Source organism: Pelmatolapia mariae, linkage group LG15 (assembly GCF_036321145.2).
Source record: "Pelmatolapia mariae isolate MD_Pm_ZW linkage group LG15, Pm_UMD_F_2, whole genome shotgun sequence".
Taxonomy (NCBI): domain Eukaryota; kingdom Metazoa; phylum Chordata; class Actinopteri; order Cichliformes; family Cichlidae; genus Pelmatolapia; species Pelmatolapia mariae.
The window spans coordinates 8,561,667-8,577,774 of NC_086240.1; the positions used below are offsets into that span (position 1 = coordinate 8,561,667).

General features: G+C 40.0%; 1 protein-coding gene across 1 annotated transcript; it reads right to left on the minus strand.

The window, feature by feature from the left end:
* Positions 1-2,696: 2,696 nt before the first annotated feature.
* LOC134643484 (E3 ubiquitin-protein ligase TRIM35-like) lies at positions 2,697-5,443 on the minus strand. The gene is made up of 6 exons (XM_063495862.1): positions 5,022-5,443; positions 4,775-4,870; positions 4,463-4,693; positions 4,342-4,364; positions 4,039-4,157; positions 2,697-3,888 (listed from the first exon to the last, which is right to left on the minus strand). Exons 1-6 carry the CDS (start codon positions 5,421-5,423, stop codon positions 3,380-3,382), a joined length of 1,380 nt encoding a protein of 459 aa, XP_063351932.1. The 5' UTR covers positions 5,424-5,443; the 3' UTR covers positions 2,697-3,379.
* Between the last annotated feature and the right edge of the window lie 10,665 nt (positions 5,444-16,108).

Sequence of the window (16,108 nt, forward strand, 5' to 3'; positions counted from 1 at the left end):
AATATCGCAACTCAACGAGCGTTAAGTGTGTGTATTAGTGTGCGCCTTTATGTTACAGATAGGAAGAAGCAACATTTGCAAAACAGTTTGTTAATCATTTATTACAGGGTGAAAGTCCAGTCTCTTAAAGTCTAGCATCGTTTTAGTCAGAGAAAGATTTTATTTGGCACTAACTTTCTTTCATTGCTACATTTTACTCAGATTTTCTAATAAATTATTACTTTCCTCTCTTGCATCACTTTTCCTCCCAGTGTCCTCCTGTGAGGTCCTGACTGGCATGTTCAATCTGCATCTATAACATTATACAGACCAGACTGAGGAGCAATCAGGCCTGTGTGTGTGTGTGTGTGTGTGTGTGTGTGTGTGTGTGTGTGTGTGTGTGTGTGTGTGTGTGTGTGTGTGTCAGACCAGTAGGGAGTTCATGATTATGATTGCTGAGGACACGTACTGCTCAGATTCTTCTCGGTGATTGCCTCCAAACGAAACATAATGCAAGAGAGAGAGAGAGATGACAACATCCTATACTCGGAGTCTTGTTTCTTGAAGATATCCAGACCACAATAACAAGAGTAAAAAGTGACCAAGAAGGACCTGAAAACAAGGAGCAGATGGAAAAACAACCGCATAAGAGTGCACACGTGTGTTTCCATGCTCATGCTCATTTATCTATATATTACTTTATGTACACTGACTGCTGTGGTGTTTTCAGTAACTGTAGCGTGTGCATACAGATTGTTGTGCGTATAGCTGGTTTTCTTATTCCACCACTTATTTTAACTGATTTGTATGTCCATCATCTATCCATTTGTGCACACTGTGCAAAGGTTTGCAAGCTCTTAATGAAAAAAAATGTCAGGTTTTAAAAATACTGTGAAAAAATTAGAAAAACAGATATTTGCTCCCGTTTATAGTGCATATAATTAAGTTGTTCTGTGGATTCCGGCTTTCTAGATGTCTTAGTTCTCTTTGTGTAGTTTGAGCCTGACTGAGTCTGGGACTACACACGGCTCTGTCGAGACCATACTGTCTGTTGCTGAACTTCTTCTTGTCGCTCAAGCTACACTACATGGGCAAAAGTAGTGGACCACTTACATTTCACTTATAGGAACTGCCTAGCCATGGAAACCCATTCCATGAAGCTCCCAGTGCATAGTTTTTATGCTGATGACAATACCCGCTCTGTAACTTTGTGGCTGATTTGCTGTGTTCCCTAAACACTTCCACTCTGCACTAATACAACTTACACTTGATAATGGATTATCTACGGGAGAAGAAATTTCATTGTAGTGTGATAGAAACACGGCGGCTCCAGAGAGTGTTAGTCAAAGCCATCTTTTTTTCACGCGGCTGCCAGCAGCACATGCATCACACCACAATACCCAACAACGTCAGCTTCCCCGTGTTTTTAACACGGAGGGCGTAATTGCGGATGCCGTGCAGGTGCATCTGCATGGCACCGCCGACCACGTCTCACCACATTCATAAACAGACTTTTTGCAATGTTAGCGTTATATCACAGTATCACTCTTGTATTTGCTGAACTCTTTAGAATGACCCATTCTTTTGCAAATATTTGTAAAGGCACAGTGTATGGTTAGGTACTTGATGTTGTGGTATTGGGACCAGGATTCAAAGATGAAGAGGTGTGGCCTAGTGCTTTTCAATACTTTTATAAGGCATTTTATTCATATAGTGTATTCAGGACCGACCTGCATGTTTGGGGTCATTTCTATGTTGCAGACTGAATCTGAAGTCACTCGAATGATACCTGATGGTATTACATGATAAATAATCTAAATCTCCACAAGGGCTCTTTAGAAAATTGGCACAGTATTGCACATTTGCAACTCTTTCATCACCAACTGAGCACATACACTGAGACACACTGTCATCTCCTCAGAAGCCAAGCCAAGTCTGACTACAGAGGCGCTGGTCCGAAGTACTATAGATCTTATGTCTCCAACCTCAGGGCAGTTGGCACATCTCTTCCCTCCCTTTGCTCGTCTCATTTGTTTTCTTTCTATTTGTATCTAAACTTGTGACCTGCTTACTGTTACCACTCCTGCTCGGAGCTGTGTTGTCAATCTCATAAACATCATCGCTCAACTTTTGATATCTTTGTCCTGCTTCATTAGTTCAGTGCTTCTTTACTTCTGACCTGTGCGCAATGATTTATGAACAGCACACTCACATAAAGTACCTACATGTTTGAATCCCATGTACAATATACACACAAAGATTATATTTATGTCCCTCCTAATTTATTTAAGGAAATTAACCGGTGCTAAAAAAAGTTCTTGATTTTCTCTGTAATGTTTTGGGACAACACTAATGTCCACACACTTACAAAAACAACGGCCTGAGCTTTGAAAATTCTCAGATTTGATTTAAAGAGAAATTCCTTTAAAATAACATTTGACATATCCTGCTCAGTGGCTTCGGGTGTTCTCTGTTCAAATACCAAATGAATGATTATTTAAAGGGGATTTTGAGAGAGAAAAACAGTTGCTACACGTTTAAAGAAATTGACTGTGTAAGGAAAACAGTGTGAGTAAACAACAACAACAACAACAACAAACCATAGAGGAAACACATTTTTATTCCAGAATTTGAAATTTGTCACAATTGAGTTTGCAGTAAAGTTTGTACATTTACAAATCAATTTTAACTCAGTAAATATGAACAATATACTGATGATTAAAACAACTGCAACTTTTAAAATAGCAAAAGCAAAATTCCCTTCATATAAATCTGAAAAATACACGTTTCTCAAATTAAAGTAATTCAAACATAATTCCCTCACAACCACAGTTAAGCAGGCTTGTCAGTCATTCTCCATCTCGAACCTTCATTAGCTCTGACAAAAGCAGACTCAGACTCGTGTAAAACATGCAGAGGAGTCCAGACTAAATGAAGCCCGTATGCCCCGTTCTTCCATTCTTTCCTTTTTCTCCCTCAGTGTTTTCTTCTCTCGATCCCTTTTCTCTTTTAATTTGGCCCCTCTGTTTGTTTTTCTTCATTCTTTCATTAGTTGAAAAAACATAGCAGGCATTCCAGCTGTAATACCACCGAGATTCAGTATCAGTGCACGGCTGTGGATTCATACATGTGAGTGTTTTAGTGGTGAAAAGACCGAAAAAGAGAGCGAGATGGTCGTACACTATTGTCATGTGGTATTCCCTCTTAACCATTCATTCATATACTATGCATACATGTAGACCGATATTAGCCACAATATGGGGCATTGTGGAAATACTGTATATCTATTACATTCAATCACTGAAAATTTTGGTTACATTGTAAATTTCCTCAACATTACAAAAAATAGAGTTTCAAATGAGTCCTTATTTTATGAGGACTTTGTAGTTTTGCAGAATGTCTATTTTATTTGTTTTATCCCTACTGACAATTCAGGTGGAAGAATTTTTGTCTCACCACAAAAGTATGGAAAGAGTTTTTTGGTAAAAGTGTATCTGATGGTACGTACGGGCACTTTCCGGCCAAGGTCAAAAAATGATAGTATTCCTTTGTCATAATCTAAGTTCACTCTGACCTTCTGAGGAAATGAATCTTCCATTACCTCTTTGAGATAGTCTTCTGGTGTAAGTTCACGCAGGATCTTAGTACAAACACACACATAGATGCCCCAGATCTTTTTATCATAAGAAACACTGGTATGAGCAGCCACACCAACAGCCCAATAACCATCTACCTCTACATCCCAGCTGTGCTTTCCAGAACTAAAGCCTTCATATCCAAGAATATCTGAACCACGCAGCCTTTCAGGGTTTTGAGGAAATAATGTAGAATCGCATGATGTTAAACAAGTCAAACGTTCTGATACAGTCATTCCCTCGGAGCAAGTGTTGGGATCCATAACTACAGGAGCTATTGGGTAAAGAAATAGAAATAAAAGGTTTTAGTACAACACCCTGTTCTTTTACTTAATGAAAACATTCAACAGGTACTTGCAAAAATCCCAGGTACTTCAGATATAAGGTCAAAAAGGGGAGTCAGAAACAACAATATTTTGCTTACTGTATTGGATTAGAGTCTTCATTTTTATCCAGACTGAGAAGAGCAGTTTCCCAAGGTGTTTGGCCTCATCGATCAGAGCTCCTGATGGAGTGACTGGATCTGAGAGTGTGCACTGAGATCTGAAAGAATGGCCAAACAAAACTAAACAAAACAAATCAAATGCACTGCCATTGATTTTTATTTGATTTATTTATTTATTTTGCCTTTTTGTTCACATGTAGTCACTCAAAGAGAAGTGAGTGGTTATGATGGACGGATTTTCATACTTGAATACATCATTAACCAGCAGTTTCTTGTACTTACCGCTCCATAGTGGAGTCGACGTTCTATCAAATAAAGAGGAAAGAAATTATTTTTAAAAATCTGTACTTCAGATTTTGTTAGATGGCAAAATGTAAATCAAAAGTATTGATTACACACATACCATCATAAATGCCATGTCTCCAGCTTTCATCTCCCCCTCTAAGGTTTTGATTTTGTCTTTAAGTGAGGTGATCTCAGCAGTCAGATTTACGATCTTCAGGTTCATTGTCTGACTCTTGAGTGCTGCCTCCTCCCTCACTGCATCTATCCTCCCAGCTTCCTCTGCTCTCAGGAACAGGTAAAGCTTCTGAAACTCTCCTTTGATGGTCTTCTCTGTATCCTGGGCCTGGAGCTGAGGAGAAACACAATTTTGATGGAAGACAAGATACAATGTTTGTTTTAGCTTCAATAGCATTTTATGTCTGTAACTTACCTTAATGTGGTTAGCCATTTTATCATATCCAAGTTTTTCCGCTTCAAATGTCCCCAGTTTGCTCTTTAAGTGCATCACTTCAATCTTGATTTTAGTCTACAAATAAAGTGAATAATTATTACATAGTATACGAGAGATCACTTAGTTACAGAACCTCTGCCTCATATGGGCATGTTGATTTTTTACAAAACATTTGTTAACTTTTGTTAACTACCAAATTAAAAACAAATATCCATGCACTGCTTACTCTGTGCTCTTCTGCTGCTTCGTTGATGGGGACACAGTTGTGTTTCTTGTGTTGTTTTGCATCCCTGCAAACCACACAGATGAGCTGCTGGTCATCCTGACAGAAGAGTCTGAGTTTCTCGTCGTGCAGACTGCAGAGCTCCTTAGATGCTGATGCAGCCTGACTCCTCTCTCTTCTCAGGTTGTCAGAGAGGTTTCTCAGTGCCAGGTTACATGTTGCCCGAGACATTGGAAATATTTCTTTGCAGACCGGGCAAGCCTGAAGGCTACTCTGCCTCCACCACTCCTCAAGACAGTACTTACAGAAGCTGTGACCACACAGCAAGACAACAGGATCCTTAAATATATCACAACAAACAGGGCAGGTGCAGTCCAGTTCAGACTGTGATACATTAGAAGCCATTGTGCTGTTTTGTCCTCTGGTTGTCTTTTTCTGTTTCCCTTAAGCAGCCTTACTTTCACTTTCGAAGAGTCACATCTGTTTCCTCAAATGTAGTACTCACAGTTCAAGTAGCTTCAAAACCTCTCATAAATTGACCTTAATAAATGTTCTATTTACTGTATATTCTTTTACCGATATTCATTTGAAAATCCACATACGTAGGACAGCTGTGGGTGCGGACCTCCTCCCTGTCCACTAAGGAAAAAAATTAGGGGAGGAGCTTTGTTTGACCCTGTAAAACACAATCACATGGTCTGCTCTGGCCAAAGAAGGAGGAAATACTACTTTTTTCCGGTTGGTTTCTGTTAAGCAAAAAAAAGAAAAAAGAAAAAAGAAAAGAAAAAAAAACAGAAAAAAGACCAGATTTAAGAAATATTGCATTACTATAAGGTACGCCTCAGTTTCTTAAAAAAAAAATCTTAAGGAAAAACCTATTTGGTGATGATAATCATTCTTACATTTATTTTTATAATAATGTCACACTATTTTGTACTAGAAAGATATCGGTAAATGATTAATTCATCATTTATAAAGTATTGGTCATACTTAGTTTGTAATTTATAAATACAGATATAAATGTTTTTGCTTAATTCAAAAGTTCATATAGTTCATAAGTAGGGCTGGGCCATATTATACCGTTCACGGTAATACCGGTACAATGTTAGGTAACGATAAGAAAATGAAATATCGCGATAGAATATGGGTAAAATGACGGTAACGGAGAATGAGAAGGGAGAAAGCGGATTGTTGAGTGAAACGGATGAACCAGAATTGGTTTGTAAAAATGGTGCCACTTCAGTGATGTGGAATTGGTTTGGTGTTCGTCCGCCAGATACCCACCAAAGCACATTTTTTTGTAGAACATGCAAGCGGGCTGTCGTTATTGCCGTATTTGTCGGACTAAGGTGCTCGTAAATCTGGGAGTAATCTGGGTCCTAAACTCCGTCCCTTCAGGTCCCAAAGTCAAACGAACACTGCAGCATCACTGAGAGTTAAAAACTGTCTAAATTCGTTCATCTTTAATAAAATGATCAGCATTGCTGCTTCACCAGGTGTAACTATGAAGTTTAACATCCAGGCATCCATGAAAACAGAATTTATTACATTTAACGGAGTTAGAAGTTAGCAGGAAGTTAGTGGAAGTTAGGTAACTAGCGAAACTAGCGAGCTAAGCATGATATAGCATGTTCTGAGTGAGAGATTTATGAAAAAATTCAAACATACAGCTCTGCTATCACTTCCAACATAAATGAAGACAGGAAACTAAACAGCAGTGACGTTTGTAAGGTTACTGAAGTTGGGCTAGGTGGTATATAATGATGTGCTACGTGATCGCTAGCGACACAGCTATGTTAGCATAACATAAACAGTGAAGCTGGAGGATGAACGCTAACACTTTTCCACTCAATAAAAGTTAACGTGAAGGTTCCTGATGGTTAGAGACAAATGCAATCGCATGGCAGGATGCTGTAAACGGACCAAACTTCAGTCAGGAGAACAACTGACATAATCCATCCACAATAGAAGGTTAGTCATTAATATACTGCAACAACATGGGAATAGAGCAGCTGTGATAGAATACAGCATTAATGAATCAATGGTACAGAAGTGGAGGAAGCAAGAAGAATGAGTTGAATAAAGTTTGATTTATCTGACTGCTTTATTTTGCTTAATGTGTCTTATAATCCCGTGCACCTTATGGTCCGAAAAATATGTATTTGACTTTTTTTATTTGGCACACTGCAGTTTAATGTTGCAAAGCACCTCTTTTTAACTTCAGTGGATATTATACATGGTTATGCTCAGGATATGTCAGCCCATTTCTACTGGAAATGCCTTTTGGTTAAACTTTCAGCAAGGAATTTGCATTTGCACTGTTAAATTTTTATAAAGCTTTAATGCACTTAAAGAACAGCTGCTTGTTTAAGTGAAAATAAATGGATGGGGGGGTTTTTTTGCGCTAGTAAAGTTGTGGAGTTGTATTTTGTCTCGCATCAGTTATATCGTCAGTTATATCGTCAGTTATATCGTTATCGCAAATTTTCAAATATATATCGTGATAAATATTTTTGGCCATATCGCCCTGCTCTATTCATAAGTTCATGTTATTATTTAGAAAGTCTAAGTAAGTAAGAGACCTCAGCTAACAATGTTAGCTTGATGGCGATTAGCCTTCAGTACACAGCACACAGCAATACATAGTACATTGAAGATACTGAAGTGGCACATAACACAGGTAGCTACCACAACTAACACAAGGTAGTTGCAGTAGGCTAACATTAGTTTTTAAAAAGAACTTGCTTCGAGATGTTTCTTTAGGTTGGAAGTGGAGTTATTTGATGCTGAGAGCAGCCTGGTTGCTGGCAAACAAACCTTGCATTGAATGGTCAGATTTTGCTCATCCCTTTTTCTTCTTTAAATGTGAAGTGGTGCCAGAATTTCCAAGTAAGAAATGCATTCCTGCCCGTGCACTGCTGGCTCTGGGTCCATTGTGTAACTGACGCCACTAAAATTAACAGGATGCTTACATTAGAACTAGGGGTGCAATGATACACAAAATTCACGATTCGGTTCGATACTTTGGTGTCACGGTTCGATATTTTTTCGATACAAAAAAATGTTCATGCCTTTTTAATTTGTCATTTATTAAAATTATAAATATATATTTTAACTCAAAAGTACAGTTTTTAAATTTAATGTTGCTGAAACAACAAAATAATAAAAAAAATAAATCTATCTGATCGAGAAATCACTCATCTTTGGAAAAGAGAGTTTATTACAGAGAAATGGCTCTTTCCAAAATAAAAGCTAAACTATACCCTTATTCTGGGGTATACTCTCAGCAGCATATTAAACATATCAGGTCCCCATAAGGAGAATCATGTGCTAACGGCTGTCTAAATGACACGGGTAAAGTTTGTAGTATGCGTGCTTGTTGTTTCTGTCTGCTTCCACTTGTCTTTGCACTAGGATGATATTGGCGTAAATGTGCAGTCATATTCGTTGTGTTCCCACTAGTGCTGTCAGCGTTAATCTCGTTAAAATGACGTTAACACCATAACGCGGCAAATCTCCGTTAACGAGTTACCGCAGAACGCTCCGTGCATGGGGCTGGACGGCGTCAACACGTTAACGAGCTAACTGTGCTAACGCACTAGATCCCATCAATGTAATTGAGCATTGCGTGGCACATCCGACATACTGTTTTACTTTTCTCCATCAGGGTCATACTTAACATGAAAACCATAATAGTTCAAAACACCAGATCTGAATGAGGGTGGGGGAGGTTCAATTTCTGGTAGCGTTGAGGCAGTTGCCATGTTGCAGCGAGCTTAACTTCTGTCTCGCTAGCCTGCGCTGCGCTCAGTGGATCTGCACTCGACAGTGCAGCCTAGGTGGAGTAGTCGAATGCAGATGCACTGAGCTCTCAACACAGACAGCATTGTCAAAAGAAAAGTTGATAAAATAAAATTAAAAATTTTGTATTGTTCGATACATATGCATACCGAACCGAAAGCACTGTATCGAACGGTTCAATACCGATACATGTATTGTTGCACCCCTAATTAGAACCTCTTATTTCGTGTTTAGTTTTGGTTTTCTGCAATGCGTGGAATTATCAAAATTAGAGAGGGGATAGCTTAACATATGAAACAGGAAAAGACCACCGTGTAATCTGTTTATTTCAACAAAGTAACTGTATTCTAATTATCACCTTTTTAAACAGTAACTGTAACGGAATAAAGTTACTCATATTTTGTATTTTACATAACACCGGTACATGTATTCCCCCAACAAACACTTGCTACATAGCTATGCTAAAAGTGATTAAGGAAAAAAATTAAGATAATTTTCCTTGAAAATGGGACTGAATTTGGCAAATTACTGGAGTTGGAGTTACTGTCTTCTATGACACAATAGCCTTTTCAATAAAGCTCATAATTAGGACTGCATCAGAGGACACTGAACCATCCCTTAGTTATGCTACATTAGATGTAGGGAGTCAGGTGATCATTGGGGTTTTACCTTACAATGTAAAGTGCCTTGAGGTGAGTGTTCCAGTTTGGTGGTACATATATAAAAACGTAATTGATTGAACATAAGAAATTCTGAAGCAGATACATACTGGGTAAAAGTTGTATATGGGTACCTAGAATTTGAGATCACATTTTTTCCAAATTGCTGACTAACTTACAAGTCAAGTCACTGTTACAAGCAAAAGCACATCACCAATCATTTTCTTCCATTCTCTTCCCCCCACCAATCGTTCTTCTCATCAGAATCAGAATCAGAATACTTTATTGATCCCTGGGGGAAATTATTTTTTTGTTAATCCATGGCCATGGATTTGCGTGAAGGCACACACATAAGCTACATCCATCAGATTCTAGACAGTGAAAATTTCTAATAATTTGGCCCCTGACCACTGCAGCAGCTATCAAAGGCTAACTGTTTTAACATGACAGCACTCACCACCATGTGGCTAGTACAGTTCCCACTCTCCCCGCTCTACTTTAAAAAAAATGTGGAGTCTGTCTGTCCCCTCCCGCTTAATGTAACTAACTCGAGACATGGCATTGATTTGATTCAACTGTTGGGTTATCTACATCTCTCACACTACACAGTGTGAGGTCAGTTACACAGCTTTTCCCACTTACCTACAGGCTGGCGTAATTATTAGAGCAGGGTGCTGTGGTGCGACTGTTTCTATACTTAAATATTATGTCCATAACCATAAAACATTCAATCCACATAAAGCCTAGTGTTCTGGATCTGGCCACAGTAGCATCCCAAGGGTGGTGCTGTAAAGCCGTCCAGAGCCACAATTAGATGGAGAGAGTTGGAAGAAATACTGGATGGTGGCCGGGACTGAACGAGAGCACAGCTGATGGTAAACTAATTTTGTTGGCCTGATACCCCTACCCAATACACACACATACACACACAAACCACATGCTTCTAAGTGAAACACAGACACTGCACTGTGCTTTCACACATGAGAGTAGCCTCTTGAGCCTCTGAATGTAGGACGAAATCACACACTTTCCTGCTCTTTCCATCTTGCTTCTCAGCTGCTCTAACACACACTTGATCTCCATCTCAGCGAGTAAGGCATATGCTCCATCATCTGCCTCCAGGGACAAAAGACTAAATACTGGGAAGGAGTTCAGTGAGACACCAAGTGTTGGAGAAAAGTGTATGATATTTGAAATGTGTTTGGAGACTTTGGAGAACATTTTTGATACAGTATACATATATATATTAAAAAATCTCATAGCATTTTTTTAGACCTCTAAAGCTCATCTCAGCTCATTAAAATGACATAATTAGACGTTAGACCTTCATGCATGCAAAAAGGTGTAACTGTAAACTGGCCTCATTTAGAATCCGCAAATCTATAAACATGCAAATCACTCCTCGCCTCTGTAAACCCTACTCACAAGTTCTCTTGTGACAAAGGGGTGGGCTACACTGCTGAAGTGTGTGTTTTGTTAAGCGGGAGAGGGCCTTATTAGTAAGGCCTTAACAGTGCCTTATTAGTAAATCAGGAAGTCTGTAACCCAGCTAGGGCACCATTCTGGTGGGTCAGAGGAGAGAAAAGACCTCATGTCCATCCCCTCCTGCCTGTCCATGCAAATCACACACTACATTTCTTTCAAGTGCAACTGTTCTCCCTGGATATGTCTTCTTCTTCTGTTCAGTGCACGATAAAAGTCACCTCAAGGTGCTTTATTACTGCAGGGTAGAGACTCAACAAAAATAAAGAGAAAACTTTTTAGATGACCAAAAATGAATAAACACTTGGTGACAGTGGGAAAGAAAAACTCCCTTTTAAGAGGAAGAAACATCAGATAAAACAAGACCAGGGAGGAACAACATGCGCAATGACCAGTTGGGGAGGAGGGGGAAAAAAGAGCAGAGAAAGATGGGAGAAAAGACTTGACTCACATTAAGAAGGTGAATTTAATAACCCTAAATATTCTTAAGATAAATGTGTCAGATAAATGTTTCTCATACAAGTCTTCTTAACAAATGATCAAAATTACTAAAATATGACCAGTAATACATTTCAAGCATTTGTGGTAGATGGCTGCCATTCCCTAAGCCTGGTTTCTTCCTGTTTAAAGGAGGTTTTTCCTTCCCACTGTCGCCAATTGCTTGCTCATAGGAGCTGGTCTACTTCTTGGGGTTTCTCTGTACTATGGTAGGCTCTTTACCTTTACCTTACAATATAAAGTGCCTTTACATGACTGTTTTTGTGATGTGGCTAAATAAATAAAACTGAATTGAATTGAATAGTTTACCTTCTGCATTTGAGTATAAATTGTGACTGCACAGTTTATGATGTACATAAAGGCTAGTGGGTAAGATGAAACACAATTTTATTTCTACATTGTGGCTCATTCTGGATAACATCTTTCAAAAACTAAAGGACTACACCAATGGTTGCAGCAACCAAACATCACCAAGTAGAGCAATGTTATCCTTACTACACCTGTCCCCCTCCTCTTCCTCTCTGCTCAATGTGTGTTTTTGTCACTGTGACACACAAATTGGGGCGGAGGATGAACAGAGGACAGGCAGGTACACATGCATCAGCTCTGAAACAGAGCAGGAAAAAAAAAGCTGCTCAGCCTCAGCTTGCAATGTGGCTCCTTAGGCCTGCTACATATGAAACTTTCACTATCTGAATGCAAACTGTTATTTTTTTTAATGATTAACTAAGTTAAAACAAAACAAAAAGAAATTTTGAGGAGCAGTGTAACCAGAGGAGCAGCTCTGCAGCAGGGCATTACATGAATTTACGACGTGTGAAATGTTTCCTTTGTTCCTCCCTGTGGCAGCTTGCTCCGGGCAATTACAGAAGGCAGTGACCTGAAGTGAGATCATTACCCCCACAACCTATCATCAGCCCGCATCATTTTTGTCGAGTACGATATGATTGACACAGGAAAACTTTTCATATGCTCTTTTTCAGCTCTTGCAGTAACACTGGGTTAGTGGTAACATAAAAGTAGCTTTTGCCGTCTGCATTTCCAGCTTAAATAGCTGTTAGAAGTGTAATTTATCATCATGTTTTCTCAGTATTGTGGTAAAATCTTACACCGAGCAGTGGCACCTTGCCAAAGTCTAAATTGCTCCACACTTCTTCTGTTTTTTTCTGGGCACTCGGCCCCTGAAATAAACTCCATTTGCCATTCCATTTTGCAAACCAATTTGAGATGTAGGGTGGGGGCAGGAAAGGGAGAGGTATAGGTTAGCTGTAGTAATAACCATAAATCACCTCTGAAATGCTGCCATGTCACATGCCACACTGCACCACTAATGACCGGACCCATCTTTCACCGGGTATTTTTATCTGTGTGCCCTGACACTCGACTTCTGGAATCGTCCTCTCGTTTTACGTCGTCAGCACCTCGGCCAGGACTGAGCACAAGTTCCTCACATATCTATAAATACCAGCCAGCTAAATGGCATTTTCTCTCAACCCACCCCCTGCTTGGCAAGAACCGGGAGCTCTGTGACTTGGCACACAGACTCACAGTCCTACGCCACGAAACATCTTGGGGCTTAGCCCCCCCGCACCCCACCCCAGCGTCACCCTCCAGAGAACAGCTGGCCAAAAAAATAGATCCATCTGCCACTGCCTTCAAATTCCAAAGTGGTCTCAGTTTAATTGAAAAAGCGTCAATCGGGCTTCACAAAATCGTGTAAAACATGACAAATATTGGCACACAGGCTCTGCTTTAGGCCGCCTGTTGGATTAACTCTTTAGACTGCTGATGTAGCTGAAGCATTAACATACCGTACGTCAGCGCATGTCGGCTCATACGCACAGGCAGTCTCACACACACCGAGAGGAACACACAAACACCTGTACATGCTTCCTTTGTGCAGAATGTTCTGCCAAGTTTTTTAAGCTTGCTGACATGCGGCACTAGAGACTGCAGTTCAGCAACAGCTTCTTGCTATTCTGGGATGTGTCACAGCACGAGGTTTTAATTCATTCTGCCAGAATGTGTCAATCACTTAGCGGCGGGGTCCAGGCCCGGGTTCTGCTGCTGGACTGAGAAGCAGGAAGGCACAACAGGCTAGGCCTTATTAAAGGAGTCAAACAAGGATTCAGCTAAACTGTGCTATTCATAGACTTTCTTCAGAGGTGGGGTGTTAGAGGGGGCGAGGGGGTAGCACAGGTAAAACAGACTGACACATGCACAACAACAAGTTGGCTGTTTACATAGTTTAAACTAGGTGACAAATAAGAAAATGAGACTGATATTTCCAAGTGTTTATATTAAAAGAGAGTGGGGGTACTAGTCACAGAGCACTGTGCTTCACCTCCTTTCAAGATAACACTCCAAGTCTATTTTATAAAGCCTTTTTTTTTCTAATTGCTGTGGATCTGAGAGTAAATGCAACTACAGCTTTCTCTTTCTTCTACCATCAGGGTACCATTTGCCATGCAAGTTCCTGTACACAAGCCATGCCAAGGGTTTGAATTTGACCCGCCCAATGCGGTGCCAAAACACACATATCAGTCATCATGCGATGTCATGCCAGCTACAAATGGCATCAAATGACTTTGCACTACTTATCCTGTCCAATTCCATGTGATAAATGATGAAAAAGTTAAATTGTGCAGCAGTGTGACTTTGGAAGATGACAGACCTCATTTCTGTGCCCTGTCATTTGGTGATCACTGTAAAAAATGAACATCGTGAAAACGGCTATGAAACTTAACGTGAGATACCTTCTGAGGGTGATTAATGTCTTTCTGTTTTTACCCACAAACACAAAGAAATTTACTTCCATTCGAAGGTATAGTTTTGGTAAAGGGCTGCTCCCACTTTCCTGCCTTTTCTTTAGGGCGACTTTGACTTTTTGTCTCTGGGATTGCCAGTTAAACTGCCAGCCAGTCCAACGAGGAACATTTTTTTGTTTTTTAGTGTTTGTGCAAAGCATTTGAAACCACGGAAACTTTGGCTCTTTCATCTTACATAATATTACCAAGAAAACTTCGCACATAAACAAAGATTGTGTGTTTGTGAGAGTGTGTACGCGAGGGATAGTAAAAGAAAGTGGTGCAAAGCATTTTTCACTTTCTTGTATCTGTGTGTGTGTGTGTGTGTGTGTGGGAGTCTGTGTGGGCATGCGTGTGTGAACATTAACAGGATCTCTAAAGCAACAATCAGCGATCAGTCAGAGTGGTCGCTGACATCACGATCTTAAATAAATGACAGCATGGTAAAAGAGCGCTGATCCGAAGCCAGCGGGGCCCAACAGTCGGAGAATCCATAAGCCATAACAAACAATATTTCAAATAAACAGATCCCATGGCCAAGCCTGTCATCTTTCTGGGGCGTCTCCAAAACAGTCCTGTCTGACTTTACTCTCATGCTGTTTTCTGTTTGTTTTTTCGTTACATCTCCAGCGTGTTTTCTGGCATCGTTGTCCTCTGTCTGATCCCCTGCCTGTAACTGTATACAGATTAACCACCACATTTTCCTTCGACGTGTTTGCATAAGTTTGCATTTTTGCCTTTCATGTTTACATATGTACTGTGTATTTTTAAAAAGCTTTCTTTCTAGGGATGTTGTTTTTTTGCTATGAAAATACAGTAAAAAGTGTATATATACTTTTGCTATACAAATTTTTTTCTGAATCCTTTATAATACTGGATTAATGGACTAATTGGAAACCAGATAGATAGATTGATAGTTAGATGTTTTTGCTCCAGTGGGATATATAAAACTGTGAGCACATCATTTGGGCCAAACTATTAATAAGAAATCATTTTGGTCCCCTCCACCCCACCCCACTCTGAACCCCATTACTTCTTTGGACTCTTGCCCGGTAGTATCCGCATGGCAGCTGGACGCATGCGCAGGAGCAATCTTCAATAATGTCCCATGCCTCTGAACTGCCTGGTGCTCAAACTTGGACGCGGACTGAAAATAATGTTGTTTCCCGCGGGGGCGAGCGTTCCGGTCACCGAAAGCGAGCCTCGGGACTCGTGTTTGAGTTTGTAAAATTGTTTTAAGGACTCTGAATAACTCATCGGCTTGTTTTTGGACTCTTGCTGATAATGGCAAGCAGTAGCTGAGTGTTTTGATCCCGGTCAGTGACAGCCTGCAGACGGCAGGGAGAGCTGTGTGGCGATCACGCTGTACTTGATTATGAGCGCTCGCAAGAAGTGAAGAGAATCTGGGAGCTGATTTCTCGCTGGGACGACAATAGGTTTAACACAGGTATGTTTAAACTAGTTTGTATTTTTCCCAGACGGCTGTGGCTTTATTAGTAGACACTTAAATTGTAGGTAGGTCAGGTGGCAGAAGCGAGAAAACTGTCATGGTTTTGTCGAGTTTGATCAATTCCGATTTAAAAACATTTATATGAAAAAACAACAACAACAACAATTCAGTAAAATGTATCAGTAACATTAAAATGAATTATCCTCCATCAAAGAGTGATAGACTCTGTCCAGTTTTCTATAGTATTATTATTAATATAAGTCTTTACTTTACGTTATTGTTGTTGTAAGGCCAGTGCATGCCCGTTAATAACACTGATGTGTTAAGTGTGTGTTCATTTTTCTCCGACTTCATCCCAGTCCCGGAATCTCGGCACACCGATAGATTACCTGA

What these genes read in the sequence shown, in the direction of transcription:
- LOC134643484 (XM_063495862.1), bottom strand. Translation starts at nt 5,423, where the DNA reads ATGGCTTCTAATGTATCACAGTCTGAACTGGACTGCACCTGCCCTGTT. An exon ending in AAGCAGCAGAAGAGCACAGA is followed by an intron (nt 4,871 to 5,021) that starts GTAAGCAGTGCA and finishes CTTTATTTGTAG; the next exon opens with ACTAAAATCAAGATTGAAGT. An exon ending in GAGACATGGCATTTATGATG is followed by an intron (nt 4,365 to 4,462) that starts GTATGTGTGTAA and finishes TTTATTTGATAG; the next exon opens with AACGTCGACTCCACTATGGA.